General features: G+C 49.1%; 1 protein-coding gene across 3 annotated transcripts in view; it reads right to left on the bottom strand.

Annotated features, from left to right (window-relative positions):
* The window catches only part of LRCH2 (leucine rich repeats and calponin homology domain containing 2), a 743639-nt gene that overhangs the window by 484723 nt on the left and 231230 nt on the right, over window positions 1-27686 (bottom strand). For all 3 annotated transcript variants that reach the window (XM_069212552.1, XM_069212555.1, XM_069212554.1), the window contains exons 4-5: window positions 26484-26589; window positions 26262-26398 (exon numbers count right to left, since the gene is read on the bottom strand). In XM_069212552.1, the coding sequence (XP_069068653.1) occupies window positions 26262-26398; window positions 26484-26589 (243 nt within the window). The remainder of the gene's footprint in view (window positions 1-26261; window positions 26399-26483; window positions 26590-27686) is intronic.

Genomic DNA, 27686 nt, shown 5'->3' with positions numbered 1-27686 from the left:
CATCACCATGTACCACAGTAGTTTTGAGAAAATGTACTACTTATCTGCAGTACTCAAAACGATCATCTGCGCACCATAATTTATAATATTGCAAGTGGCGGACAGATATAGTTATATATTCTTGATCATGCAATCAAAAAAGTATTCCTGCACAAACATCCTTGCGGATATCTGCTTTCCTAGAGCTGTTTTTTTTTATTTGCCCTTCCTGCAAACGGCTCCTGCTTTGCTTTTTTTCATCTATCATACACATTCCGTTTTGGTCAGTCATTCAGCTCCAATTCGTGGTCCTTTTGTGTCAAGCACAAGCAAATTTGCTTGATCATTGTCTGTCCGGGTAGATGTTATGATCATAGGGAAATATAGCAGACAATGACCCAATGCTACAGATTATGAACTTCTGGCAGCAGCTCTTGTGATCTGTACCTGCCTGCTTGGGTCAGGAAAGATTGTAGGTATCTCCAAATGGCAAATCATTCCAGCATATTGATGTGGATGTCTAACTAGATTAGCCCAGCGATCTCTCGCTGTCAGTTACTGTCCATACATCGCACATCCCTTGGTTGCTTGGTTGTCCACTACAGAAAAGCACTCTTCATTCTCATTGTGAAATTAATTTAGTATTTGAAAGAACCTTCTATTACTCCCCACTGTTTAGTCAGTTCTTCCATATTGGCCATATCCTCAAATGGAAAACCAGACAGAGGCATGATGACATAATTCCCAGTAATTAAATTACTAAATAAACTAAATTTGATCTATTGATGTCAATTATGAGTATGCTTTTGTTACTATAGTGTTCAAGGCTGCTTTTAGGAAATTAAGTTAATGCACAAGTTACTTACCTTCGGTAACAATATATCTGGTAGAGACATATTCTAGTTGCAGATTCCTTACCTTTGAATTTCCCCAGGCTTCAGACTGGATCTGGAGATTTTTTTCTTCGAGCAGTACCCCTGCGTGCCATTAGGTGACATTGGTCGACTCCGCGAGCGATGTTGGCATCGTGGTCACCGTGATGACGTCACAGTTGTATATAGGGGCCACCCCGGAGCACTGCAGTCAGTTTCTTTTCACGACTTTCAACACCAGTAGCGCCGAGCCAGGAAGAACACTGAGAATGGTGCACCAAAACTAGAAATCAGTTGTCAGGGCGGGTTGGTAAGGAATCTGCAACTAGAATATGCCTCTACCAAGCAGGTAACTTGTACATCTGATAGAGACTTCTAGTTGCAGATTCCTTACCTCTCAATAGATACCCGAGGAATAACATCCCAGGTGGTGGGCTGCGTGGTAAGATCACACCAAAAAGTCCTGCGGGACCGAACGGCCAAAACAGCGGTCCCTGTAGACCGGACTGTTCAGGCAGTAGTGCTTGGTGAAGGTGTGTAAGGACGCCCACGTTATGGCCTGAGAGATATCCAGTACTGGAACTCCGAGTGCTAACAAAGTGTAGCACATCTTGATGCAGAGGACCACCCATTGTGAGATGGTCCTCTTCTGCACTGCCTTCCCTTTCTTCGCACCCACATATCCCACAAGGATCTGATCGTCCACCCGGAATTCTTCAGCACAATCTAGATAGAATGCCAGCGCATGCGTAAAAAGTAGGCAAGGTGATAGATTGGCCTACGTGAAAAGGTGTTACCACTTTGGTAAGAAAGGAAGCCCTGGTACGAAGCACCACTTTGTCACGATGTACTGCTAGGGATGGTGGCTCCGAAGAAAGAGCCTGAAGCTCACTTCCTCTGCGAGCAGAGGTGATGGCAATCAAATAAATTGTTTTAAGGGTTAAGAGCCATAAAGGACAACTATGGAGCGGCTCGAAAGGGGTGAACATGAGTTTTGTGAGGAACAAGTTCAAATTCCACTGGCATGAATGGGACGGGAAAAAACATATGAGTGAGGCCTTTAAGAAACTTCCCAACAATGGGAGATTTGAAAAGAGAAGATTGGTCTGGTAGCCGTAAGAAGGCCGAGATGGCAGACAAATATCCCTTGACGGTGCCCAGAGTAGAGCCCTGCTGGGAAAGAGAGAGAATTAAGAGGAGAACCTCTGAGAGAGGTTCAGAGAGGGGATCAACAGATTTGTTGATACACCATGCCACACATTTCTTCCAACGACACACGTATACCATTTTCGTGAAGGGGCACCTGGCTGCCACAATGACATTACAGACTTCGGGAGGAAGGTCAAAAGCAGTCAACTGTCATCTCTCAATCTCCACGCAAGGAGGCAGAGACTGGACAGGTTCAGGTGGATAACCGCCCCCTGCTGCTGCGACAGAAGATCCTCCCGAAGGGGCAGTCTGATCGGAGGATCAATGGCCACACTCAAGAGCTCGGGATACCAGACTCTTCGTGCCTAGTCCAGAGCCACCAAGATTACTTGGGCCCGGTCTTGCCTGATCTTCTTCAGAACTCTGGGCCAAAGTTGTAATGGCGGGATGACATACAGGGGCCCTGAGTTTCACAAATGACAAAAAGCGTTGCCGAGCGACCATCACCTTGGACACGCCAACGCGCAAAACAGCTGACATTGAGCGATCTCTGCAGAGGCGAACAGATCTAACTAAGGCTCTACTCAATGCTGAAAGAGACCTTGCGCCACCTCCGGATGGAGACGCCATTCGTGATCAACTATGTATCGATGGCTGGGTTTGTCTGCTCTGACGTTCAGAGAGCCCGCCGGATGTTGAACCACCAGGTAAATGCCCTGGCGTTCTAACCATGTCCAGAAGCGGAGAGCCTCTTGACAAAGGGTCCACAACCCCACTCTTCCTTGCTTGTTGCAATACCACATGGCGGTGATGTTGTCGGTGAACACCTGCACTCCTTTCCCTTTGAGAGAGGGTAGAAATGCTTTCAATGCAAGTTGGATCACCTGGAGCTCCAAAAGGTTGATGTGGAGCCCGGAGTCTGATCTCCGCCTCTCCCATGAGGCCACCCCAGCCCAGGAGTTATGCATCTGTTACTACTGTGAGATCTGGTTGGGGAAGAGAGAGGGATCTTCCACTGACCCAATCCAGATTCGACAACCACCACTGCAGGTCTTTCCTAGTTCCCTCTGAGATCTGAACCATGTCGGAGAGATTCCCCTGATGCTGCGCTCACTGAAACCTCAGGTCGAACTGCACAGCCCACATATGCCATCTGGCATGTTGGACCAGCAGGATGCAAGAGGCCATGAGGCCCAGCAGCCTCAGAGTCATTCTCACCGAAATCCAGGAAATAGGCTGAAACATCAGTATCATAGCCCAAATACCCTGGATTTGCTTTTCGGGAGGACAAGCCAGAAACTGCACTGTGTCCAGAACAGCTCCGATGAAAAGGAGTGTCTGAGAGAGAATCAGGTGTGACTTTGGCACGTTGATAGTGAACCCCAGCGCCTTAAACAGCCAGTCATCGAGGTAGGGGAAGACAGACCCCTAACATGCGCAGATGAGCTGCAACCACAACCATCACTTTTGTGAACACCGAGGGGCACTGGTAAGGCAAAAGGGGAGCACAGTGAACTGAAAGTGCTCGTGACCTACCACGAATCGTAGCTAATGTCTGTGGGCTGGCAGGACTCGAATATGGAAATAGGCGTCCTTCAAGTCCAGTGAAACCATCCAGGTCTCCAGGGTCCAGGGCAAAAACGACCTGAGCCAGGGTTAACATCTTGAACTTCTCCTTCTTGAGAAAGGGATTGAGGGACCGGAGGTCTAGAATAGGGCGAAGACCCTTGTCCTTTTTGGGCACCAGAAAGTAGCGGGAATGGCAACCACAACCTATTTCTGGCACAGGGACCCTCTCTATGGCTCCCTTGGCCAAGAGAGCATTGACTTATTTACGGAGAAGTGCCAATGGACTCTCCACACAGGTGATCAAATGATGGTGGCATGGCTGGAGGAGAAGTCTCGAAGGGGAGGGAGTAGCCCCTTCAGACGATCTGTAAAACCCACCCGTCTGTGGTAATGGATTCCTAGTGGGACAGATTATGGCCAATTCTGCCACTGGTCCCAGATGTCTCAACGGACTAGCAAGGTTTTGAGGCAGAGCTGAGGGCGGGGGTGGACTGAGCGGCCCGCTGACTCACTGATCTACAAGTTCGGTGGATCCCACGTCCGCGCAGCGGCTGTACAGCATGCACGTGTCGGTGGCCCAGTGGAAATGAACGTGGTTGGGTGCCCCTTCCGTAGCCACGAAAGGAGCAAGCGTTGGACTGAGGGGGGTGAGAAGAGGCTGTGAGGCCACGGACCGAGCCGTAGCCTGGGAATCCTTAAAGTGCTTGAGTGCTAAGTTCGCCTTCTCTCTGAAGATTGCTGGACACCCCCTGAAAAGCCAGACGTCCTCAACCTGGCGTGGTGTCTCAGTGCCACCGTCGATGCAACCAATGTGCCTAGTGAGTCGGTCATATCCAGTTCACAACGGATCACGAACTGGGCTGAATCTCTCTGTTCTGTCATGGCTTGGGAGGTAACGTTCCAGGACTTTTCCGGAACTTGAGGCAGCACTTGTGCGACCATATCCCAGAGAGTATGGGAATAGCAGCCCAAAAGGCATGCAGTGTTCACGGACTGCAGTGCTAGACTGGCAGAAGAAAACATCTTCCCTAAATTGTGAGGCTTTTTGATTCCCTGACAGGGGAAACTGTAGGGAATGCGCCAGAGGATGAAGAAGCCTGGATGACAAGGCTCTCAGGCATAGGGTGCAAGGTAAGGAAATTTGGGTCATTCGGTGCAGGCCGATGGCGGTAGGCAATCGTCCTATTCACAGGAGCCCGTGCTGCGTTTGAACCAAGTCCAGAGTAGGACATCCGTGAGTGCTTCTTTGAAGGGAAGAAGGGGTTCCGAGTTGGAGGCCCCAGGCTGAAGGACTTCGGTCAGAAGGTTAGGCCTGACCTCCACAGAAGGAAGCTCGAGGTTCAAAAGCTCAGCCGTCCTTCTCACCACCACAGAATAAGACGCTCATCCTCCGTAGCCATGGTACGGGGAGAGAACATGCAAGTGTCAGGGGAGGTGTCCAACCCACTGGCATCACCCAAATCCTGTACCCAGTCCAGTTCAGGATCAAGCTGGTCTTCTAAAGGGTCCAGCGTCCCTTTTACACTATCCCCGCATCCATTCCCATAGTAATAGGGCTCAGGATTAACCCTAGGCACAGCAGAACCAATGGAAAACAGAATCGGAGTCGTGCTACATCGTCCCCGCTTCGCGTCGTCAGGAAAGAGTTTAGGGTTGACATTGACTGTGGGCCCAATCGGCAACGGGAGCGTCGACGTCTGACCTGATGCTGGGGAAGGTCGCATTGGCACGACCGGCGTCAGGACAGATTTGGAAGCTGTTCCTGAGGTGCCCTCCAGAGTCAAGACCGAAGTCGACGACTTTGAACGAGAGGAGGCCCTCACCATCTCCCCTGGGTCCGAAGGTGCTGAGGGTGGGTCCGGATGCCCAAATATGAGGCGCATGGCCTCATAGAACTCCTTAAGTTTGCCGGAGGTAGCCCCGACTCCCAGAAATTCTGAGAGGCGCTGAGCGGACCCAGACTGAGTCTCCGAGGACAAAGGCCTAGATCGTCGACGCTCTTCCCACATTGCGTCGTGCAAGTGACGGTGCAAAGTCGAAGAACGTTTTGCCTTCTTCAGCTTCTTCTTCCTACCCGAATGTCCAGATGACTTTGATGAAGAAGAATGGCGGGGACTCCACGACCAGCCTCCTGAACTTCCTCTTGAAAGGGACCCGGAACGATGCGGAGTCCTCCAAACACCAGAAGCCCCAGAGGTGCCAGGAGTTGTGAGGCTTAAATCCGGTCTTCCGGGACATACCTCAAAGCAACAAAACTCATCAAAAACAAATTCAACATGTCACAGTTACCCAAAAAAATGACTGGGTTGGAAAGAAAAGAACTGTCAGTGCGCCGGGGCGGCACCTATATACGAATGCAACGTCATCACGGCGACCACCCCGCCAACGACCATGCGGAGTCCACCGACACCACCTAATGGCCACAGGGATACTGCTCAAAGAAAAAATCTCTGGATCCAGTCTGATGATACCTGGGGAAATTCAAAGGTAAGGAATCTGCAACTAGAAGTCTCTATCGGATAGTGTGCAATAGTAGTAGAGTCTAGTTTCCTTTGTTCAGAGTAAGGCCCAGTAAATGGAATCATTGTAGGCAAACTGTTAGTGATTTCTTTGTGACCTCTGTAGAAACTCTTTTGACTCAGTTGGAATGTACATACCGAGATGACAAACTTAATTGCAGAAGATGCGTTACTAATAGTGCCACACATATTATGAGTATTCTTGGAGATGACTTGAGCACTTTGAATTGATAATGGTGACTGGTCACACTGAATCTTCTAATGCTTGTCATGAAAAGGATCATGGACATGGGTATATTAGAGGTCTAAGGATGACATATATTTTATTTCCATAAGAACCGGTGTTCCTCCAGCTGAGTTGCCATAAGGAACAGTCTTTTTCACAGGAAGACATTCAGTTAGCAGTTGGTGTAGATTCCGCTTTAAATGCTACTAGTGGGCCTGCAGCCTTTTAAAACATGCCTCAGACCTCCTTTTTGAAATATAAGTGTTACCCCCTAAGGTAGGCCCAAAGCAGCCCGTAGGGCAGGGAGTAGTGTATTCGAAAAGGTAAAGCTGTACTTTTCAGCTTTACGTGTCTGGGAGTGAAAAACTTTGCTTTTCCCTACTGTGAAGCCTAGCCCTACCCCAGAGGATAACACTGGGTTACCTTATTAAGTGATAACTTTTGTTTGGGAGCAGGTAGAAATATCATGCTTGGTGTTTAACCGCTTCCCCGCCAAGGATGTTATATTTACGTCTGGTGGCGAGGCGCTGAGGTGCCACGGACGTAACCATTACGTCCTGATAGAGATTCACGGGGGAAGCGCTAGCGCTCCCCCCGAGGGCTTCCCGTCACACCAGGGCAGGGCTGGAACGGGGAAATCGCTTCCTCTTCTAACCCCGCCTCACCCAAGGAACGTCTGATGACGTCATCACGCCATCGCACGCTGACCTCATCAGAGGTCGCCTTCCACTGCGCTGGAAGCAATGCTTCCTGCGCGACAGAGGAGAAATTAATTTATTTCTCCTCAGTACAGGAGGCAGGGGAGGCAGAGAGGCATGAAAAGGGAAAGAATGTCACTAGATACAAGGGATTTGTTTTCTTCAGGAAATTGTCCTAAGGAGAGTGGCCCCTTGGGCAAGGGCTGCTCCCCAAGGGGGGCATTTTATTTAAGGCCATTTCTGCACCCCCCCGGGGGCAGATCACCCGATATTAATTAGGCAGATCTGCCCACGGGGGCAGAAGGCACTAGACACCAGGTATTTTTTGTTTGTGTTACATTGATAAGGGGAGTGACCCCATAGGCAAGGGTTGCTTCCCTGGGGAGGCTGTAGGAAGTTGGCTCTGTAAATACTATGTCAAACTAAGAAATAGTGTGCAGAGAGTCCAAAGTGTTCCCCTTAGAGGTAAGATAGTGGCAAAATTAGATAATTCTAATGCTCTATTTTGTGGTAGTGTGGTCGAGCAGTAGGCTTATCAGAGGGTAGTGTTAAGCATTTGTTGTACACACACAGGCAATAAATGAGGAACACACACCCAAAGACTTACTCCAGGCCAATAGGTTTTTATATTGAAAAATATATTTTCTTAGTTTACTTTAAGAACCACAGGTTCAAGATTAGCAGTAAACACTTTAAATGCAAGGTACTTCACTTAGATACTTTAGGAACTTCGAATAAAAGCAATATCATATACAGTCTTTGTAAAAATGGCAATAAGTTATTTTCAAAGTGGACACAGTGCAAAAATCAACAGTTCCTGGGGGAGGTAAGTAAAGATTAGATTAGGAGGTAAGTAAAACACTTACAAGTCTCAGTCCTGGGGCATAGGTAGCCCACCATTGGGGGTTGAAGGCAACCCCAAAGTTACCACACCAGCAGCTCAGGGCCGGTCAGGTGCAGAGGTCAAAGAGGTGCCCAAAACACACAGGCTCCTATGGAGAACAGGGGTGCTCCGGTTCCAGTCTGCCAGCAGGTAAGTACCTGTGTCCTCGGGGGCAGACCTGGGGAGGGTTTTGTAGAGCACTGGGGGGAGGGGAGAGTGGACACAAGTAGGCACACAAAATACACCCTCAGCGGCACAGGGGCGGCGGGGTGCAGTGTGCAAAGCAGGTGTCGAGTTTTGTATAGGTTTCAATGGAGGGCCCGGGGGTCACTCTAGCGGTGCAGGCAGCACAGGGGGGCTTCTCGGGACAGCCACCACCTGGGCAAAGCAGAGGGTCATCTGGGGGTCACTCCTGCGTTGAGAGTCTGTTCCTTCAGATCCTGCGGGCTGCGGGTGCAGTGCTGGTTCCAGGCGTCGGGTCCCTTGTTACAGGTAGTCGCGGTCATGGGGAGCCTCTGGATTCTCTCTGCAGGCTTCGCTGTGGGGGTTCAGGGGGGTCGTCTCTGGTTACGCACGGGCTCGCAGTCGCCGGGGAGCCCTCCCTGAGGTGTTGGTTCTCTTAATCTCGAGCCAGGGGCGTTGAGTGCAGAGTGTGAAGTCTCATGCTTCCGGCGGGAAACGTGCAGTCTTTGAAAATTGCTTCTTTGCTGCAAGGAAGTAGCTGGTTTTAAGCAGGGCAGCTGCTCACAGGAGTTTCTTGGTCCTTTAGTCCAGGGCAGTCCTCTGAGGCTTCAGAGGTCACTGGTCCCTGTCGGATGCATCGCTGGTGTAGGTTTTCGAAGCTGGAGACAGGCCGGTAGGGCTGGGGCCAAAGCAGTTGTCCTTCTCTGCAGGCTTGTAGGTCAGCAGTCCTTCTTGTTTCTTCAGGTTGCAGGAATCTGATTTCCTGGGATCTGGGGTGCCCCTAAATACTGAATTTAGGGGTGTTTTTAGGTCTGTGAGGGCAGTAGCCAATGGCTACTGTCCTTGAGGGTGGCTACACCCTCTTTGTGTCTCCTCTCTGTGGGGAGGGGGCACATCCCTAATCCTATTGGGAGAATCCTCCAAACTCAAGATGGAGGATTTCTAAAGGCAGGGTTCACCTCAGCTCAGGACACCTTAGGGGCTGCCCTGACTGGTGGGTGACTCCTCCTTGTTTTTCTCATTATCCCCTCCAGCCTTGCTGCCAAAAGTGGGGGCAGTGGCCGGAGGGGCAGGCATCTCCACTAGCTGGGATGCCCTGGGGTGCTGTAACAAAAGGGGTGAGCCTTTGAGGATCACCGCCAGGTGTTACAGTTCCTGCAAGGGGAGGTGTGAAGCACCTCCACCTAGTACAGGCTTTGTTCCTGGCCACAAAGTGACAAAGGCACTCTCCCCATGTGGCCAGCAACATGTCTTGTGTGTGGCAGGCTGGCAGAAACGGGTCAGCCTACTCTAGAAGTTGGATTGGTATTCAGGGGGTATCGCTAAGATGCCCTCTGGGTGTATGTTACAATAAATTGCACACTGGCATCAGTGTGCATTTATTGTGCTGAGACGTTTGATACCAAACTTTCCAGATTTCAGTGTAGCCATTATGGAACTGTGGAGTTTGTGTTTGACAAACTCCCAGACCATATACTCTATGGCTACCCTGCACTTACAATGTCTAAGGTTTTGCTTAGACACTGTAGGGGCATAGTGCTCATGCACTTATGCCCTCACCTGTGGTATATTGCACCCTGCCTTAGGGCTGTAAGACCTGCTAGAGGGGTGACTTACCTATGCCACAGGCAGTGTGAGGTTGGCATGGCACTCTGAGGGGAGTGCCATGTCACTTAGTCTTTTTCTCCCCACCAGCACATACAAGCTGTGAGGCAGTGTGCATGTGCTGAGTGAAAGGTCCCCAGGGTGGCATAAGACATGCTGCAGCCCTTAGAGACCTTCCCTGGCATCAGGGCCCTTGGTACCAGGGGTTCCAGTAACAAGGGACTTACCTGAGTGCTAGGGCTGTGCCAATTGTGGAGACAAAGGTACAGTTTAGGGAAAGAAAGCCAACCAACATAAAGTACCCCAGTTAGTTCCACTCCAAGTTCTTCAAGCCCAAAGAAGAGGACCACCCCACAGAATACTCGAAATTTTGCTGTAGTAATGGTATCTGCCCTAAAGCTGGTCAGCTAGAGGTGAGGTGATGGTGACATCACCTGAAGCCTGCATTTATTTTTGCTGGAAGAGCTGAGGTTCTGTCAGGTGCACAGAATCCTCTCTGCCTGTTGAGAAATAGAAGGCCTGGCCCTGTAGGAGGAGAGACAGTACAAGGAAGAGAAGAACGAGTTACTTACCTTCGGTAACGACTTTTCTGGTGGATACATTAGCTACCTGTGGATTCCTCACCTAATGAATACTCCCATGGCGCCAGCATTCGACGGAAATCTTCTTACTAGTCTCTGCACGTTGACGAGGACATCACTCTAGCCCACGTGACGCCGTCTGACGTCATACAGGCAATAAGAGGTCCTCGACGACGTGCGGACGTCAGTACCAATCATTTTTTACGTGCATGAGAACAACCAGGCAATGCAATGAAAGAGCAAGGCAACATCCCATTACATTGTAAAAATACACAACATTGCATGAATAACTGTAAATCTTTTATATATATATATAACTCTCTCTTTTTTTAAAAATATATATATATACATATCAAGCATATACACAAAGATATATACATATATACATATATATAAATATAATATATACAACATCTGCGCCCTCAAAGACCAAGAGGAGCGTACTCAAGGATTACTTGGTAAGACCAGAAAGGCAACGGGGAGGCGGGTGGGACCGTGAGGAATCCACAGGTAGCTAATGTATCCACCAGAAAAGTCGTTACCGAAGGTAAGTAACTCGTTCTTCTGATGGATACAACTACCTGTAGATTCCTCACCTAATGAATAGAGTCCCAAAGCAGTACCACGCCCGGCGGTGGGTGCCTAAATGGTCAAACCAAGAAATCCTGCAGCACTGACCGTGCAAAATGGCCGTCCCTTCTAACCTCAGAATCCAAACAGTAATGTTTTGCAAAAGTGTGAAGGGACGACCAAGTTGCGGCCTTGCAGATGTCGACCACAGGAACACCCCTGGCCAAGGCCGAAGTGGCCGACTTAGCTCTGGTGGAATGAGCTCTAATGCCCTCAGGAGGATCCTTCTTTGCCAAAGAGTAACAGATTTTAATGCAAAGAACAACCCACCTGGATAGTGTTCTCTTGTGGACTGCCTTTCCTCTCCTCTTGCCCACGTATCCAATAAACAGCTGATCCTCCAGCCTGAAATCCTTTGTTCTATCAATAAAGAAGCTCAACGCTCTCTTTGGGTCCAGACGGTGCAGTCTTTCTTCCTCTTTGGAAGGATGAGGCGGAGGACAGAACGTGGACAAAGTAATTGCCTGAGCCAAATGGAAGGGTGAAACAACCTTCGGGAGGAAAGCAGCCTTGGTCCTCAACACCACCTTATCCCCATAAAAAGTTGTATAAGGGGGCTTTACTGATAAGGCCTGCAACTCACTCACTCTCCTTGCTGATGTTATAGCTATCAGGAAGACTGTTTTTAAAACCAAATACCTTAAGGGGCAAGAATGCATAGGTTCAAAAGGGGACCCCATAAGGAAAGTCAGGACCAAGGACAAATCCCATTGCGGCATAACGAATGGCTTTGGAGGATATTTATTTAGAAGACCTTTCAAGAATCTGATAACAATAGGGGATTTAAATAAAGATGGTTGGTCTGGAAGACATATGAAGGCTGACAAGGCCGATAAATAACCCTTAATGGTAGCCACTGCACAACCTTTCTGCGCTAGAGACAGAGCAAAAGACAAAACGTCCGATAGATGAGCATGCAAAGGATCAATCTGCCTCTCTCCACACCACGCAACAAATTTAGACCATCTATTAGCGTAGATAGATTTAGTGGAATGTCGCCTGGCCGCTAATATAACATCCACTACCTCAGGCGGGAGAGAGAAGGAACTCAGGTTGCCCCGTTCAATCTCCAGGCATGTAGGTGCAGACTCTGGAGGTTGGGGTGTAAAACCTGCCCCTGCGACTGCGAGAGGAGGTCTGCCCTGAAAGGGAGACGGAGCGGAGGGCACATTGAGAGTTGGAGAAGGTCGGAGTACCATACCCTCCTTGGCCAATCCGGAGCTATTAGGATGACTAGAGCCCGGTCCTGGCGAATCTTCCTCAATACTCGAGGAATCAAGGGTATGGGAGGAAACGCGTAAAGCAACTCGCCGCACCAGGTTATTTGAAACGCGTCCCCCAATGCTCCCTGCATCGGATACTGGAGGCTGCAGAACAACGGACAATGCGCGTTCTCTCGAGTGGCAAACAGATCGACCCGAGGAAACCCCCACCTCTGGAAAATTAAACGGACTTGATCTGGATGGAGACGCCACTCGTGGTCTGCCGAGAATTGGCGACTGAGACTGTCCGCACGCACGTTCAAGACTCCGGCCAGATGGTTTGCTATCAAGCAAATCTGATGGTCCTTTGTCCAGGACCATAGTCGAAGAGCTTCTCTGCAGAGAAGGTACGACCCCACTCCTCCCTGCTTGTTTATGTACCACATCGTGGTAGTATTGTCCGTTAGGACCTGTACCGACTGACCACGAAGGGAAGGGAGGAAGGCCTTGAGAGCCAGACGTAAAGCCCGTAACTCTAACAGATTGATGTGAAACATCTGTTCCTCTGGAGACCAAAGGCCTTTGATCTCCAGATCCCCCAGATGAGCTCCCCACCCTAGAGTGGAAGCATCCGTTATGACTGTGGCCACTGGTGGCGACTGCTGGAACGGCTTTCCTTGTGAAAGATTGTTGCTTGCAATCCACCACTTCAAATCCACAGCAGCATCTCTGGAGATCTTGACAGTACCCTCTAGATCCCCTTTGTGTTGAGACCACTGCCTTCGGAGGCACCACTGAAGAGCCCTCATGTGCCAGCGAGCATGCGTGACCAACAGAATGCAGGAGGCAAACAGACCGAGCAGACGAAGGACCTTGAGGACTGGAATTACCGCTCCATTTTGAAACATTGGAACCAAATCCTGAATATCTTGAATCCGCTGAGGCGGAGGAAAGGCCCGACCCAATGTTGTATCCAGTACTGCCCCTATGAACAGGAGGCGCTGAGAGGGCTCTAGGTGAGATTTGGGCTCGTTCACCGAAAAACCCAGGTCGAACAACAACTGGGTTGTTGACTGCAGATGATGCGACACAAGCTCCGGGGACTTGGCTTTGATCAACCAGTCGTCCAAGTAAGGGAATACTGCTATTCCCTTCCTTCTGAGTTCTGCCGCAACCACCGACATCACCTTCGTGAAGACTCGAGGTGCTGAAGTAAGACCAAACGGAAGGACCGCAAACTGATAGTGTTGCGATCCCACCACAAACCGGAGATACTTCCTGTGTGACTTGAGTATCGGGATATGAAAGTAAGCATCCTGCAAGTCGACAGACACCATCCAGTCTTCCTTGTTCAACACCAAAAGCACCTGTGCTAGGGTCAGCATCTTGAATTTTTCCTGCTTGAGGAACCAATTCAAGATCCTCAGGTCCAGAATTGGTCTCAAACGACCATCCTTCTTGGGAATCAGGAAATACCTTGAGTAACATCCTCGACCCCTTTCCTGCTCTGGGACCAACTCCACCGCGCCCTTGGAAAGGAGGGCTTGTACCTCCTGTTCTAGCAACAGGAGGTGTTCTTCTGAACAATAAGAAGGGCGGGGCGGGATGAGGGGCGGGAACTCCCGAAAGGGAAGGGTGTAGCCTTTTCCCACAATACTGAGAACCCAAGTGTCCGTTGTAACAGTCTTCCATTTGGTGAGAAAATGCTGTAATCTTCCCCCTACAGGAGAGGAGTGAGTGGGAAATGGTGGAAGCCTAAGGCTGCTTCCCCTGCTGCACCCCCCCAGAGGATGAGGAAGAGGCAGAGTGCTGCTGAGAGGCTCCTCTGGTGCGGACCCTACCTCTCCCCCTGAAAGATCTATAGGGATGGGAAGAGGCAGGTTGCTGATATCTTCCCCGAAAGGAAGAGGAGGAAGAGCCACGCCCAAATCCACGAAACCTCCTGAAAAATCTGGAAGAGGCCGTGGAAGAAGGAGCTTGGAGCCCTAACGACTTAGCCGTGGCCCTGCTTTCCTTAAAACGTTCCAAGGCAGAATCAGCCTTGGCTCCAAACAGTTTGTCCCCATCAAACGGGAGATCCAACAATGTGGACTGTACATCTGCAGAAAAGCCAGAATTACGGAGCCAGGCCTGTCTCCTTGCCACCACAGTTGTGCCCATTGCTCTGGCTACCGAGTCGGTGGTATCCAGTCCCGTCTGGATAATCTGGGTCGCAGCAGCCTGGGCATTTGAGACAAGATCCAAAAGACCCTGGGGAAGCTCTGTAAACGATGAGGAAATGTCATCCATCAGAGCATGAATATACCTCCCCAGGATACAGGTTGCATTGGTGGCTTTTAACGCCAGACTGCAGGACGAGAAAATCTTCTTCGACTGCGCCTCTAGCTTCTTTGAATCTCTGTCCCCAGGCACCGTCGTGAAAGAACCAGGCGCTGACTTGGATGAACAGGAGGCCTGCACCACCAAGCTCTCCGGCGTAGGGTGCCTAGATAGAAACCCAGGGTCAGTCGGAGCCGCCCGATACCTCCTGGCCACGGCTCTGTGAACTGCTGGGGAAGATACCGGCCTCTTCCACACCTCTAACACCGGATCCAGCAGAGCGTCATTAAATGGCAACAGAGGCTCCGCCACAGCTGAGGCCGGATGTAGCACCTCTGTTAAAAGGTTTTGTTTAGCCTCCACCACCGGCAAAGGCAGGTCCAAAAAACTAGCTGCCTTCCGTACCACTGCATGAAAGGAAGCAGCCTCCTCAGTATATTCCCCCGGGGACGAAAGATCCCACTCAGGGGAAGTGTCCAGCCCACTGGCCGACTCCAGTCCACGCAGCCCATCACCCGAGTCCTCTAGCTCTCCTTCCTCCAGGGCTCGTTGGTACTCCTGCTCTTCTAATACACGGAGAGCACGTCTCCTGGAATGAAGTCGCTGTTCAATACGCGGAGTCGACAATGCCTCCGCCGAAGTCGAAGATCGGCGCCGATCTTCAGAAGCCACCGACGCCGCGTCCGGCGCCACAGGTAACTTCGGCGCCGACAAAAGAGCAGCTGGAGCAGATGGACCCACCGGAGTCACAGGCCGAAATCCCGACGTCGACGGGATGGAAATCCCCGGGGCCAATCCTTCTGAAGCCACCGGAGCGGCCACCGGCGCCGACACTGGCGCCGAGCCCACGTTCCCAAAAGGGAGAAAGGGCATAAAGGGTGCCGGCCGAAGAGGCGCAGGATCACCCAAAGAAAAGGCCAAAGGCCCAGCCGGAGCACCCCCTGGAGCCATCTGTTGGAAGATGGCATACATCGCATTCAAGAATGCGGAACTATAGGCTCCAGGGGTGGGAAAAGCCGGATACTGAGGTGCCTGTCTCGGAGGCGACCCCGACGCCGGCCTCGACGTCTGCGCCGGAGAAAACACCTGAGGCTCCAATACCTCAATCACCGACGCCTGTCCAGGTGAAGTTGGAGACGCCGGAGAGGGCAACGGCGTCGAAGGATGCGGCGTAACCGTGGGACTGATCTCCCATGTCCTTCGGCGCCGATCCGAAGACCTGGAACGAGTCTCCTTCGAATGACGCCGAGATTCTCTACGGCGCCGGGAGTCTCGATGACGCCGATGTCTTGGAGAAGAAGACTTCTTGTGATGCTTCTCCTTCGATTTAGCCATAAACAGCTTCGCCTCACGTTCCTTGAGGGCTTTTGGATTCATGTGCTGGCATGAATCACAAGTCGAGACGTCGTGGTCGGAGCTCAAACACCAAAGGCAATCGGAATGAGGATCCGTCACCGACATCTTGCCTCCACACTCACGACAAGGCTTAAATCCAGACTTTCTCTGCGACATTATTACCACAGCGAAAGACAACGCAGCAAAAATACACTGTAACCAAAAAAGTAACAGTTGCTCCCTCGAAGATAACCGTTTCGAATGCACGGAAAAAAGGGAACTGACGTCCGCACGTCGTCGAGGACCTCTTATTGCCTGTATGACGTCAGACGGCGTCGCGTGGGCTAGAGTGACGTCCTCGTCGACGTGCAGAGACTAGTAAGAAGATTTCCGTCGAATGCTGGCGCCATGGGAGTATTCATTAGGTGAGGAATCCACAGGTAGTTGTATCCATCAGAACTTAAACATGTTCCTTGCATGATGAATGGCCAGAGAAAGTGGGCATCCCTCATTCTCTCTATGCATCTCCCTTTGCGAACTTCACGAGGACTCTACAAGCACACGTACAAGCGTTCATCTGCCAGCCACTGTGGGTCTGTAAGCTGGTGCTGGTGCTGGTGCTGCTGCCACTGCTGACGCCAAAGGAAAGAAGCTGCATCAACCCAGAAACGAAGCCTGATCAACCATGAAGTCTGCACCAGCTGAAGGCACATCACTGCTGATGAACTGGTCTGGTAGTCAAAACTGACATGCCCGGGTAAAAGTCTGCACTCACTGTCCCCAAAGTAACATGTGATCTGTAACATCTTCAAGGAGGGAAAGATGGGCTTAGCTTGTGAAGGAACAAGGGACTAAACATGCGCCAAAGAACTGGACATATGGAATTGAGACCTTGCCAGAGTTGGTTTTTGGGGTAAAACCACTCAAGGGAACTGCTCATCTACCAGGCAGGCTAAAAGTGAAGTAATCTGCACATGTAACTATTTAATTTCCCTCCCCCAGTATACTAGGCACAATAGCGAGTAGAAATTACCAGAGCAGGGGCAAAGTACCAGAAAGGAAGCTTAACGCTTTTCTGAAAAACAAAGAGGATTAAAAGCCTGTAATTGCAATTCATATTTAAATGCATACTAGTTTGGATTGCTGCGAGGTTATATGCCTTCCAACTAACTAAACGACAAGCACTAGGCTGTATAATATGTTATTGTGTATGTTGGTTGACTGTTGAGTTTTGCCTTCTTGTCACCTGCACTATCTCCCTGAGAACCCTTTGTTCGCAATTCGCTATCTTAAGAGTCAAGGGCAGAGTGGGCTGTACTGACTCAGTCTGCAGAGCCGAAGAGGGTTGGGTTCCAAGATACCTCAGGTAAATGACCTCAAACACACTGTTGGAGAAGCCCCTGTCGGACCGCAGGCCCCACAAAAGAAATTTGAAAAATGTACTTTCAGAAACAATGACTCAAGATCAAAAGGCGTATGTAGTATGCAATTTTCTACTTCAGATCTAAAGGTAGTTGCTGTAAGCCATACTTGCCTGCACAGTCCTGCGTAGTTCTGCTACTACAGTGAGCAGACTGGGTCCAAACTTTGTTGCATGTACTGCTTAAACAGTGGCAGCTGTAGAAGATCACTCCCTTTGTGAAAATTGTCTTAGCTTCCTGCTTTTTACCTTCTAGAAAATTATCGATACCAGACCGCATGTGCCAACTGTACATAGTACAGCCATAGTGTGAAAGGTTCTGATGGAGCCGCACTGAAAACACCTTTCTAAAGCATCTAATTCTTCATCCTTCACTGTCCAAGTGGGCTGTGCAAGGAGTGTCTAGATTTCTTGAACTCCTTTAGGCTGCCTGTTTCCCTACAGGGTTTAATTAGGATGTCCCGTGAGATATGCAGGGGTATTATCTGCTGTCTTATATTTCTTGTCCAATCTGGGCATCAAAGCAGCAACTGTTATTAGCATTTTGTTAGAAATTCGGTCTCTAATTGGCAGAGGTACCCTGTCCAAGTAGGGACCACAATCCGAGTCAGGGTAAGTCACAACACAACCTAAATGATCCTGTGCTCACCCTCTTGTACTTGGCACAGAGCAGGCAGGCTTAACCTAAAAGGCAAAGATTAAAGTATATGTGTGATAACTCATACAGTAACACCACAAAAAGTACTCCACACCAGTTTAGGAAAATAGATAATATTTATCTGAATAAAATAAGACCAAAACTTTTTTAACACAAAGAACAAGGGATGCGTCAAATATAATGACGCAGAAGGCCACAGAGGAGATGATGCACTGGAAAGTAAAGCGATGCGTCTATTTTTCAGGCGCGACAGAGGTGATGTGTCGATTCTTTTCTCACAGGCATGGTGATGCGTTGATTTCCGGGTGCCCAGCCTTGGCTCCTTACTGTGGTTCGGGAATATTTTGACACCAAGGGACAATGTGTGGAAAGTCGAAAATGGATGCGATGGTGAAAAAGGCACTGTGTTGACTTGAGAGACAATGCAGGAATTTTTCAGCCGTAACACAGGTGCTGCATTGATTCTGCAGACGATGCATCTATTTCTGCTGGCGTTGCCTCTGTTTTCCTGCACAGTGGATTTTCTCCCTCTGGTGAAGTCTCTGATGGCCCTGACACTTCTTAACAGGAGGAAAGCTCAGTCCAAGCCCATACAGATCACTTATGGGGGAAGGCAAGGTCCTTCCAACAGAGTCAGGGGCAGCAGGGCAACAAGTAGGAGAGCAGTCCGTCCAGAAAGGCAGATCAGATGAGTCCTTTTGGCAGCACAGCAGTTGTAGGTCCAGAAGTGTCTGATTTGAGGGGTGTCACAGACCCAGTAAATATATACCCAATTGTGCCTCTGAAGTGGAGGAGACTTCAAAGAGTGGTTGTGAAGTGCACCAGTTGCCCTTTCAACCCAGTCCTGTCTGCCAGGAGATCTGTCGGAGGTTATCAGTCCTATGTGCCACTAGCCTTTAAAGTTTAAGTGAGAGACCCTCCACCGTTCCTGCCCAGGGAAATCAATCACTATGCAAAGTCCACATGGCAGTGACACTGCATACACAGGCCTTGCAACAGCAGGCCTGAGACATGATTAAGGGGCTTCTTATGGGGGTGGCACAATCAGTGCTGCAGGCCCCCTGGGAGACTTTTCATTTACATGCCCTAGGCACATGTAGTGCACTTTACTAGGGACTTACGAGTTAACCAAATATGCCAATTAGGTATGAGCCAATGTTACCATGTTTTAGGGCAAGAGTATATGCATTTCAGCACTGGTTAGCAGTGGTAAAGTGCTCAGAGTCCTAAAGCCAAAAAAACAAATTAAGAAAAGGAGGAGGAAAGCAAAACGGCCTTCAGAGAGGGCCAATTTCCAACACATTTGTATTAGTAAATTCATCTTATCAGACATGATCTACAATAGATATAGTTTTGACAGTTTTCTAAAGTCATACAGAAAGCAGACTGTTTCCTTTGCTTGTAATCCAGAGCTTGAGACTATAAATACAAAGAACCTAGTGATATCATACAGTGGTGAGTCCTAGCAGACGAAGTCCAGCCAGTTTAGTCACCAGGGGTATGTAACCATCCCATTCACTTCTACGAGCTCTTAGATTTTCCCAAAGCTCCCCTGCTTCAAAGTCATCTGAATATGGATCATCATCTGATGTATTAGCCTCAATTAATTTTGGTGGAAGCTCTTCTGCCAACCAGGATGTGCAAGCACCGGATTTGCATTTGATGGTATCATTTCTGCTGGTTGCTGTGGCTCAGAATGTGGCTGAAGTTTAACTGGTGATGGAAGCTGAATATGCTGAAGAGTTGTCAACGGTAGGAGTGGAGACTTGGAATATGGTTCAGCAGGAAAACAAGCATACTCATTTTCCACCATGTTTTGGAGATTTGTAAGTAGATTGACTGTCACTGCATCATTAGTTCATGGAATTCTTTGTAGTCTACTTTATGTGTGTTAAAGTAACAATCATATTGGGGCTGTCCTTCTGGCCGTTCTTCTTTCCATAATCCTTGGTAGTTTTGGCAATAATGCTGAAGTTATGACTGGATGATACTGTGCTGTGTGAGGTCAACTGGAACTGACTATACAGCTGCCTGAGGTTGGCATGTTGGTTGGGCAAGAGTCTTCTGGCAATATGGAGGATGGATGTCCTTTACCTAAACACTCTTTCTGCGTTTTGGACGTACAGCGGCCAACAGGACTAGTGTCAAAGGGACAGTAGCAGATGGGAGATAGTCTGCAAGGCACTCATCAGTGTTGTCTGCACGCATGAAGACAGTTGTTTTTAATTTCACTGCAGCTATGATCAATGAGGCAGCATGTTCAAGAGTAGGCAACAAAATCATTGTATTTATTTTTCCAACAGCAAGAATATTCTCAATGGTGAATTCATTTACCTATGGACTGTTGACAATGATTTTATCTTTTTTGTCACAGGAGACGATGGTAGTGGCACCAAAGTAGAAGGCTCAGATGTTAACTTATTCTTCATTACATCATGTTAGGTTCAGGAGAGGCAGGTGATTATTTTTGAGAGACTGTAGGAAAGTGCCCTCTTTCTTGGTATGGTTACCCCCATTTTCTGCCTGTTGTCAGTCTGTTTGACTGTGTTTGCTGGGATCCTGTGAACCAGGACCCCAGTGACTATGCTCTCTCCCTTCTAAATTGGTAACTGTACCTTTTTCACCGCACAATTGGCATACTGGTCCTCCCATGTAAGTCCCTAGTATATGGTACCTAGGTACCCAGGGCATTGGGGTACAAGGGGATCCCTAGGGCTGAAGCAGTTGTTCTGCCACCCATGGGGAGCCCATGCAAAGTGTTCTGCAGGCCTGACATTGCAGTCTGGGTGAAACTGGTGCATGCAGCCATTTTCACTTCAGGTCACTACACCAGGTCACTGTAAGTCGCCCCTTTGGTAGGCCCTCCCAGCCCAGAGGGCAGGGTGCCGGTACCTGTGTGTGAGGGCACCCCTCCACTAGCAGAGGTGCCCTCACAAACTCATGGGGCCATTTTCCTGGACTTTGTGAGTGTGGGGACGCCATTTTACACGTGTACTCTACATACGTCACTGCCTGTGTCCAGCTACATAATGGTAACTCTGAACCTTCACATGTTTGGTATGAAACATGTCTGAATCATACCCCAATACTGCTGCAAGTATGATTCCATGCACTCTGGGGGCTCCTTAGAGGACCCCCAGCATTGCTACCACCAATCATTCAGGGTTTCCTGAGCAGCCCAAGCTGCTGCCACCCATCAGACAGATTTCTGCCCTTCTGTTGCTTGATCTGATCAAGCCCAGGAAGGCAGAACGAAGGATTTCCTTTGGGAGAGGGAGCTAACAGTCTCTCCCTTTGGAAATTGGTGTGACTGGCTTGGGAGGGGTAGCCTTACCAAGCCACTAGTATGCTTTGAAGGGCCCATTTCTGTGCATAAACCAGTACACGGGGTCAGGAACCCCCAGTCCCTGCTCTGGCACAAAACTGGACAATGGAAAGGGGAGTAACCACTCCCCTGTCCATCACCACATCAGGGGTGGTGCTCAGAGCTCCTCATGAGAGTCCCTGGGCTCTGCCAACTGGTTTCCAAGGTTAGCAGGTAACTCTGGAAGCATCTGAGTGGCCAGCTCAGGCAGGTGATGTCAGAGCCCCCTCCTGATAGGTGCTTACCTGGTTAGATGACCAATCCCCCTTTCAGGGCTATTCAAGGTCTATCTCTTGGGTGAGTCCTCAGATTTGACTTGCAAGACTCCAGCATGATTCCTCTGCAACCTCCACTTCGACTTCTGGCCACTGGAACTGCGACTGGACCCTCCAGGAACCGACAACGCTGCAATCAACAAAGAAGACTCTTCTGCAACTTTGTTTCCACAACTTCTGCCAGCTTTGCAACATTTCCCTGGCTGTGCATCCTCAGAAGATAGCAACTCTTCAGCCTGAGCAAGAAGAAGAAGGAATCTCCCATGGAGTGAAGGAGTCACTCCCCTGCATCCACAGACACCTACTGCAACAACAACCAGCTGCGTGGATCTCCTCTCATCCTAAGCTGCATGGATCCTGCATTGCGGGTGGTGGTCCGGAGTAGTCCTCTTGGTCCTTTCTGCCAACTGTCCAACTTTGGTGGAGGTAAACCCATGCCTTCCCTTGCCGGACAGCACCCCCATGCACCGCATCTCTTGCAGCTGCCAAGGCTTGTTTGCATTTCCTCTGAGGGATCTTCAGACAACGTGTAGCTCCAGTCCCCAGCACTCCTTCTTGCAACCCGCAGTCCTTTGCTGGGGTCTCCTTCGGCGAGGGATCCCTTCCTGTAGTGCTGCGCGGGCTCCTTCTACGACTTCTGTGTCTCCGTCCTGTGGGACTCCTGTGGGTGCTGCCTCTGCTCCTGTGGACTCTCTGCAATGCTCAGGGTCCCCTGTTAGTCCCCGTCCTGGGTTGATTCCTCCTAGGACTTGCTGGTCCCCGGCAGAACCACTTTTCCACTAACTGCAAATTTGCCTTTGCCAAGGCTTGTTGGTGGAATTCCTGCACCGAAACCCATTTGCAATCTCCACTCCAGCGTGGGACATCATCTGCATCCATCAGGAATTCTTCTCCGGCTACAGAGCTGCAGTGCTGACCTGTTCTTTATCACCATCGACCAACTCCTGCAAGTACAGCTGGGTGGGTAGTAGCTGCTCCTCCTCCTGGACTTGGTCCCCTCTCTCCACAGATCATCTTCTTCAGGAATCCACTGCTAGTTAGTTGCAGTCTTGTCTGGGTCTCCAGTGATTTAATCCTGCATTCCTGGTCGCTGGGGGGTACTGTGTTACTTACTGCATGTCTCCTAGATGAACAAGTTACTTACCTTCGGTAATGTCTTTTCTGGTGGATACACTAGCTACCTGTGGACTCCTCACCTAAATGAATTCTCCCAATGCACCAGCATTCAACGGAAATTTTCTTCCCAGCTCTGCACGTCGACGAGGACATCACAACTGCCCGACTCCCACGCAACGCCATCTGACGTTATTGAGGAAATCAAAGGTCCTCGCCGGCGTGCGGACATCAGTTTTCACCATTTTTTTTCGGGCCTTCCAGGTGACCTATAGGGAAGTGTTGAAGGTTGTTGGCCTGCTGGCTGGAGTCTCCCCCAAAAGGAAGAGCCTCGTCCAAACCCTCTGAACCTTCTGAATGATCTGAACGGGGTGGTGGTTGAAGCCTCAAGCCTAGGGACTTGGCAGTAGCCCTGCTATCCTTGAAGCACTCTAAGGCAGAGTCAGCTTTAGAACCAAATAGCTTGTCCCCATCAAACGGCAAGTCTAAAAGAGTCGTTTGTACATCCGATGAAAAACCAGACGATATCAACCAAGCATGTCTCCTGGTTGTAATGGACGTGCCCATTTCCCTGGCCACCGAATCTGCTGTATCCAGCCCTGGCTGAATGACCTGAGTCGCTGCCACTTGCGCATCAGTGAGAAGACCCAGCATGTCCTGGGGCAAATCAGGCAGCTCAGCCTTCGCCGCATCCATCAAGGCATGGATATACCTGCCAAAGACACAAGTGGCATTAGCAGACTTCAGGGCCATACTGCATGAAGAAAAAATCTTCTTGGCCGACTGCTCCATCCCAGTCCGACGGGGCCCCAGGGAAGGACCCAGGAGCTGAGAGCGAGGAGCAGGAGGCCTGAACCACCAGACTCTCCGGAGTCGGATGCCTAGAGAGGAAACCTGGGTCCCCTGGAGCCACTATGTATCTCCTCGCCAGTGATCTGCTAACTGCAGTCGAAGACACTGGATTTCTCCAAACCTCAAGGATCGGTTCAGTGAGAGCCTCATTAAAAGGAAGGAGTGGCTCCACAGCAGCCGAAGTCGGATGTAACACTTATGTGAGGATATTCGTTTTCACCTCAGCTGCAGGTAGCGGGAGATCTAGGAAGTCCGCTGCCTTCCTCACCACTGAGTGGAATGAAGCAGCCTCTTCAGTAAACTCCCCTGGAGAAGCTAAATCCTACTCTGGGGAAGTATAGAGACCGCTTACAGAGTCCAAACCCTGAAAGTCCCCGAGGGGCTCTGCGATCTCTCCTCCCTCCAGGAGCTGCCTCCGATACTCCTGCTCCTCCAATAGCCTCAGAGCCTTCCTTCTCGAGTGCAACCTGGCCTCTATCCTCGGCGTCGATAAGGAATTGGCCGACGTCGACAACCTCGGCTGACGCGGATCTTCGGATTCGTCCGACGCCGGATCCATCGGCGCCATGGAAAGGCAAGCCCTCTTCGCCAACATCGTTTGGGGTCGTGGCGAAGTCAACGGCACCACCGGATTACCAGAAGCTAACGGCGTCGAAGGTCTTCTCGGTGACGCCAAAGGCACCGGCGCCGGACCAGCACCCTCTACTGGACAGAAGGGAATGAATGGCGTCGGCTTGTATGGAGCCGGAATGCCCAAATCAAAAGCCAATGGACCTGAGGGACAAGCCAGTGCACCGCCAGGGGCCATGGAGCTGAAGATGCTGTACATAGCATTCAAGAATGCCGCCGGATCTGCACCTGGAGCCGGGAAAGCAGGATACCCCTGCGGCGTCGGCGCTGAATATTCCTGCGACATCGGCGCTGGATCCGGCACCTCTGACTGTGCAGGCGAGAAGCCAGGACTCTGGTGAGGCTCGTCCACTTCAAAGACCGATGGCGCTGGAGAATACTGAGGGCTTTGTGGCTGTGGCGTCACTGTCGGGCTGACCTCCCACGTCGTACGACGCTGAGTAGATGGAGATCTAGAACGGGATTGGTCTTTCTCCAAACGACGTCGGGAATCATGCCGACGCCGAGAGTCATGACAACGCCGTATCTTATGAGATCTTGAAGATTTTGAAGACGACCTCCGATGTTGATGCTTTTCCTTCTTTTTTGATTTAACCAAAAACAGCTTGGCCTCATGCTCTTTGGGCGCCTTTGTGTTCATCTGTTGGCACGAACCACACTCCTGCATGTTGTGCTTGGAGCTCAAGCACCACAGGCAGTCATTATGCGGGTCAGTCACCAACATACGACCCCTGCACTCCCTACAAGGCTTGAACCCGGACTTCCGAGGTGGAGAAATTTTTACTACAAAGTATCACCTCCGAGAAACAGTAGCTCCCCAAGAGCCAGTAGGAAAAAACTTTACTTCGAAGGCATGGAAAAAAGGGAACTGACGTCACCACGCCGGCGAGGACCTCTTATTGCCTCAATGACGTCAGATGGCGTCACGCAATTGTGACGTCCTCGTCGATGTGCAGAGCTGGGAAGAAAATTTCCGTTGAATGCTGGCGCATTAGGGGAATTCATTAGGTGAGGAATCCACAGGTAGTTGTATCCATCAGAAAAGCTTTGGCTGATGATCCACAGCTACCTCTAGAGAGCCTGGCTTCTAGACACTGCCTACACTTGACTAAGAGGGGATACTTGGCATAAGATGTAAGTTTCTTAGGTACCCACCACACACCAGGCCAGCTTCCTACAGAGACCTTTTGTGGATTTTAGGTTTTGGCTCACAAGATGTGGACACTAATTCATCCATCGATGACTGCCTTCTATGGTGGTGTGGAAATCTCCTTTCTTCTAATGTACAGAAGGAGCAGTCAGGATGGTCTCATTCCCAGAAGATATTTTTGAAGCCACCTCAACAGCCTTTCCTTACGATTATTGAGGATTTTAGAAGAACATTTTCTTAATATGCAAGCGGTCTTTCAGATTGTGTTCTGGCAATATTTACAGATCCTGTGAGGAACATCAGTATAGACTGTTACTTTCCCCCATGTCTCACAGGCTTTTGAGAAGGACTTCAAGTCTTTTTCAATGAGGATATTGTACTTCTAACACTGGATTACTGTAATTTAAACTTGGTGCATTTCATACTGCTCCTGTAAATTTACCATAAGATTCACATCACAACAATGGCAAATGATTCAAGCATGTGAACCTATAAAAGATTCAATGCTGTAAAATATCAAACATTGCAGAGATACAAAAGTCTCCCCTTTTAGTGAAAATATCATGATCATAAGTTAACTACAGTGTCTGTAAAATGCTGCAAACATCAGGTCACCTGGGAATTGGACAATGCCCATAAGAATGACGTCAGTTAAGAACTGGCTTAGACATTTAGGAGAAATAAAACGGCACATGCTAGAAGGTACAATACAAGGTAGGTAAATACAGAGTTCTAAAAAGAGACTGAATTACTTGTAGCCATCATTGTACAAAGAGCAATAAAGGCTTTGGTAAAGTTAGAAAACTGAATACCAAGTGTGGTCATCAACTGACAGACTATACATCCTTTTTTTGAGACAACAGTGTATAATCATGTTTAGGATGCAAAAGAACAAATGGGAAAAATACGAGGTCTTGGTTTGGAATGATTGTGTACCTATTTACTCAAAATCCGATCTGCTGTCAAGGTGCTCTAGTGAAGAGTATACCACATAAGGAAATTAATTTGATAACAACCAATGGATATCAAATTCACAATATGGTACTTACTTGTGCTGGTGGAACCAGCATAGGGTTGTTCTCCAAAATAATTACTTGCAGATGACGTAGTTTTCTAAAGCAGACAGGGATCTCAGTAATTCTGTTACACGAAAAGTCCAGCTTTACCAAGGGAAGAACTGCTAACTCTGTTAACAAAACAAAACAATCAGTTTTAATGATCTTCCTAACATATTCAACTGTCTATCAAACCAATTAGGCATTACGCCTCACCCTCTGGTAATAGTTGAAGATTGTTTCTTCTCATATTTAGCTCTCTAAGTGAGTGTAATTTCCCCATCTGCTGTGGGAGGATCTGAAGTTCGTTGCAGCTGATATCCTGTAACAAGAGATCAAGTAAGAGAAAAATATTTGTAATAAACTTCAGTAGAGAGTAATCAAAGTAAAATATATTTTTCAATGGGAAATTAAAATGGCATGCAAGTTCCTGAAGCATTGACTCAACTATGCAAACATTTTGCAAGCTCAATCAAAAGACAAGCTTCCACTATATGTTTCACATAATACTCACTAGAGTTTGTATGCACTGCATTCTGAAAGATGGAGGTACTTTTATGGCAACTCCGCTGGTCTTTTTCCACAGCCTCCTTCACATTATTTAACTTTGCGAATGCCTTGCCACTTCGGTTGGGAGTCCAAAAGTTACTTATCTTCTGTCATGTTCTGAACCTGTTTGCTAAAGTACTTTTGGAAGGGCTCATTTAAGTGCCCTCAACACTATAAGGTTTAAGTCTGAAACAACCAACACCTGCGGCCACGGGAGTTGCTAAAAGGCTCACAAATAGAGGTTTTGTGGACAAGCCCACCACTCACTGCAGTGCAGACTGGAGAGCAGGAGTCTGCTCAACTGGATCCTGTAGTTAGTTGGCCTAAAAAACGAACTCAAAAATGTGCATCCTCGGACACCAGAAAAAAAACAAGACTCAATTAATTTCAGTCAACATAGTACTGGTTTTTGGGGCTGAATTAAATTCTCAAAAAACAGATTAATCCGTCAATGAATACTATTCACCCTTTATAAAAAGGGAAGCATTATTGAACATCGGGTCCTACAAATAAGGCAGATAAAATTTGCTTTTCTTGTCTGAGAAGCCTAAACAGGGCAACACCTCCAGGTGATGGGGCACTTAACTGTGGCATTTGTACTTTTAGAAGCAAACTAGCCAGATACTGACCAATAAGAACAACTGACGATGATTACGGGACACTGCCAACACCTTTGTTAATACTTTGGGGGCAAACACCATGCCAAATAGTAGAACTATAAATCAGTAATGCTCTCTGAAGTGCTTTGGCTGTTTAAGAAACACTCCTGGTCAAGTAGAACTATGTAGACCTTTAATGCACTTATTTTGTTAAGGTAGGAACATTTTGCATAGGAACAGTACTTCATCTTATTGGGGGTTTGCTAATTAC

This window comes from Pleurodeles waltl, chromosome 2_1 (genome assembly GCF_031143425.1).
Source record: "Pleurodeles waltl isolate 20211129_DDA chromosome 2_1, aPleWal1.hap1.20221129, whole genome shotgun sequence".
Taxonomy (NCBI): domain Eukaryota; kingdom Metazoa; phylum Chordata; class Amphibia; order Caudata; family Salamandridae; genus Pleurodeles; species Pleurodeles waltl.
This window is presented reverse-complemented; position numbering and strand designations above follow the sequence as displayed.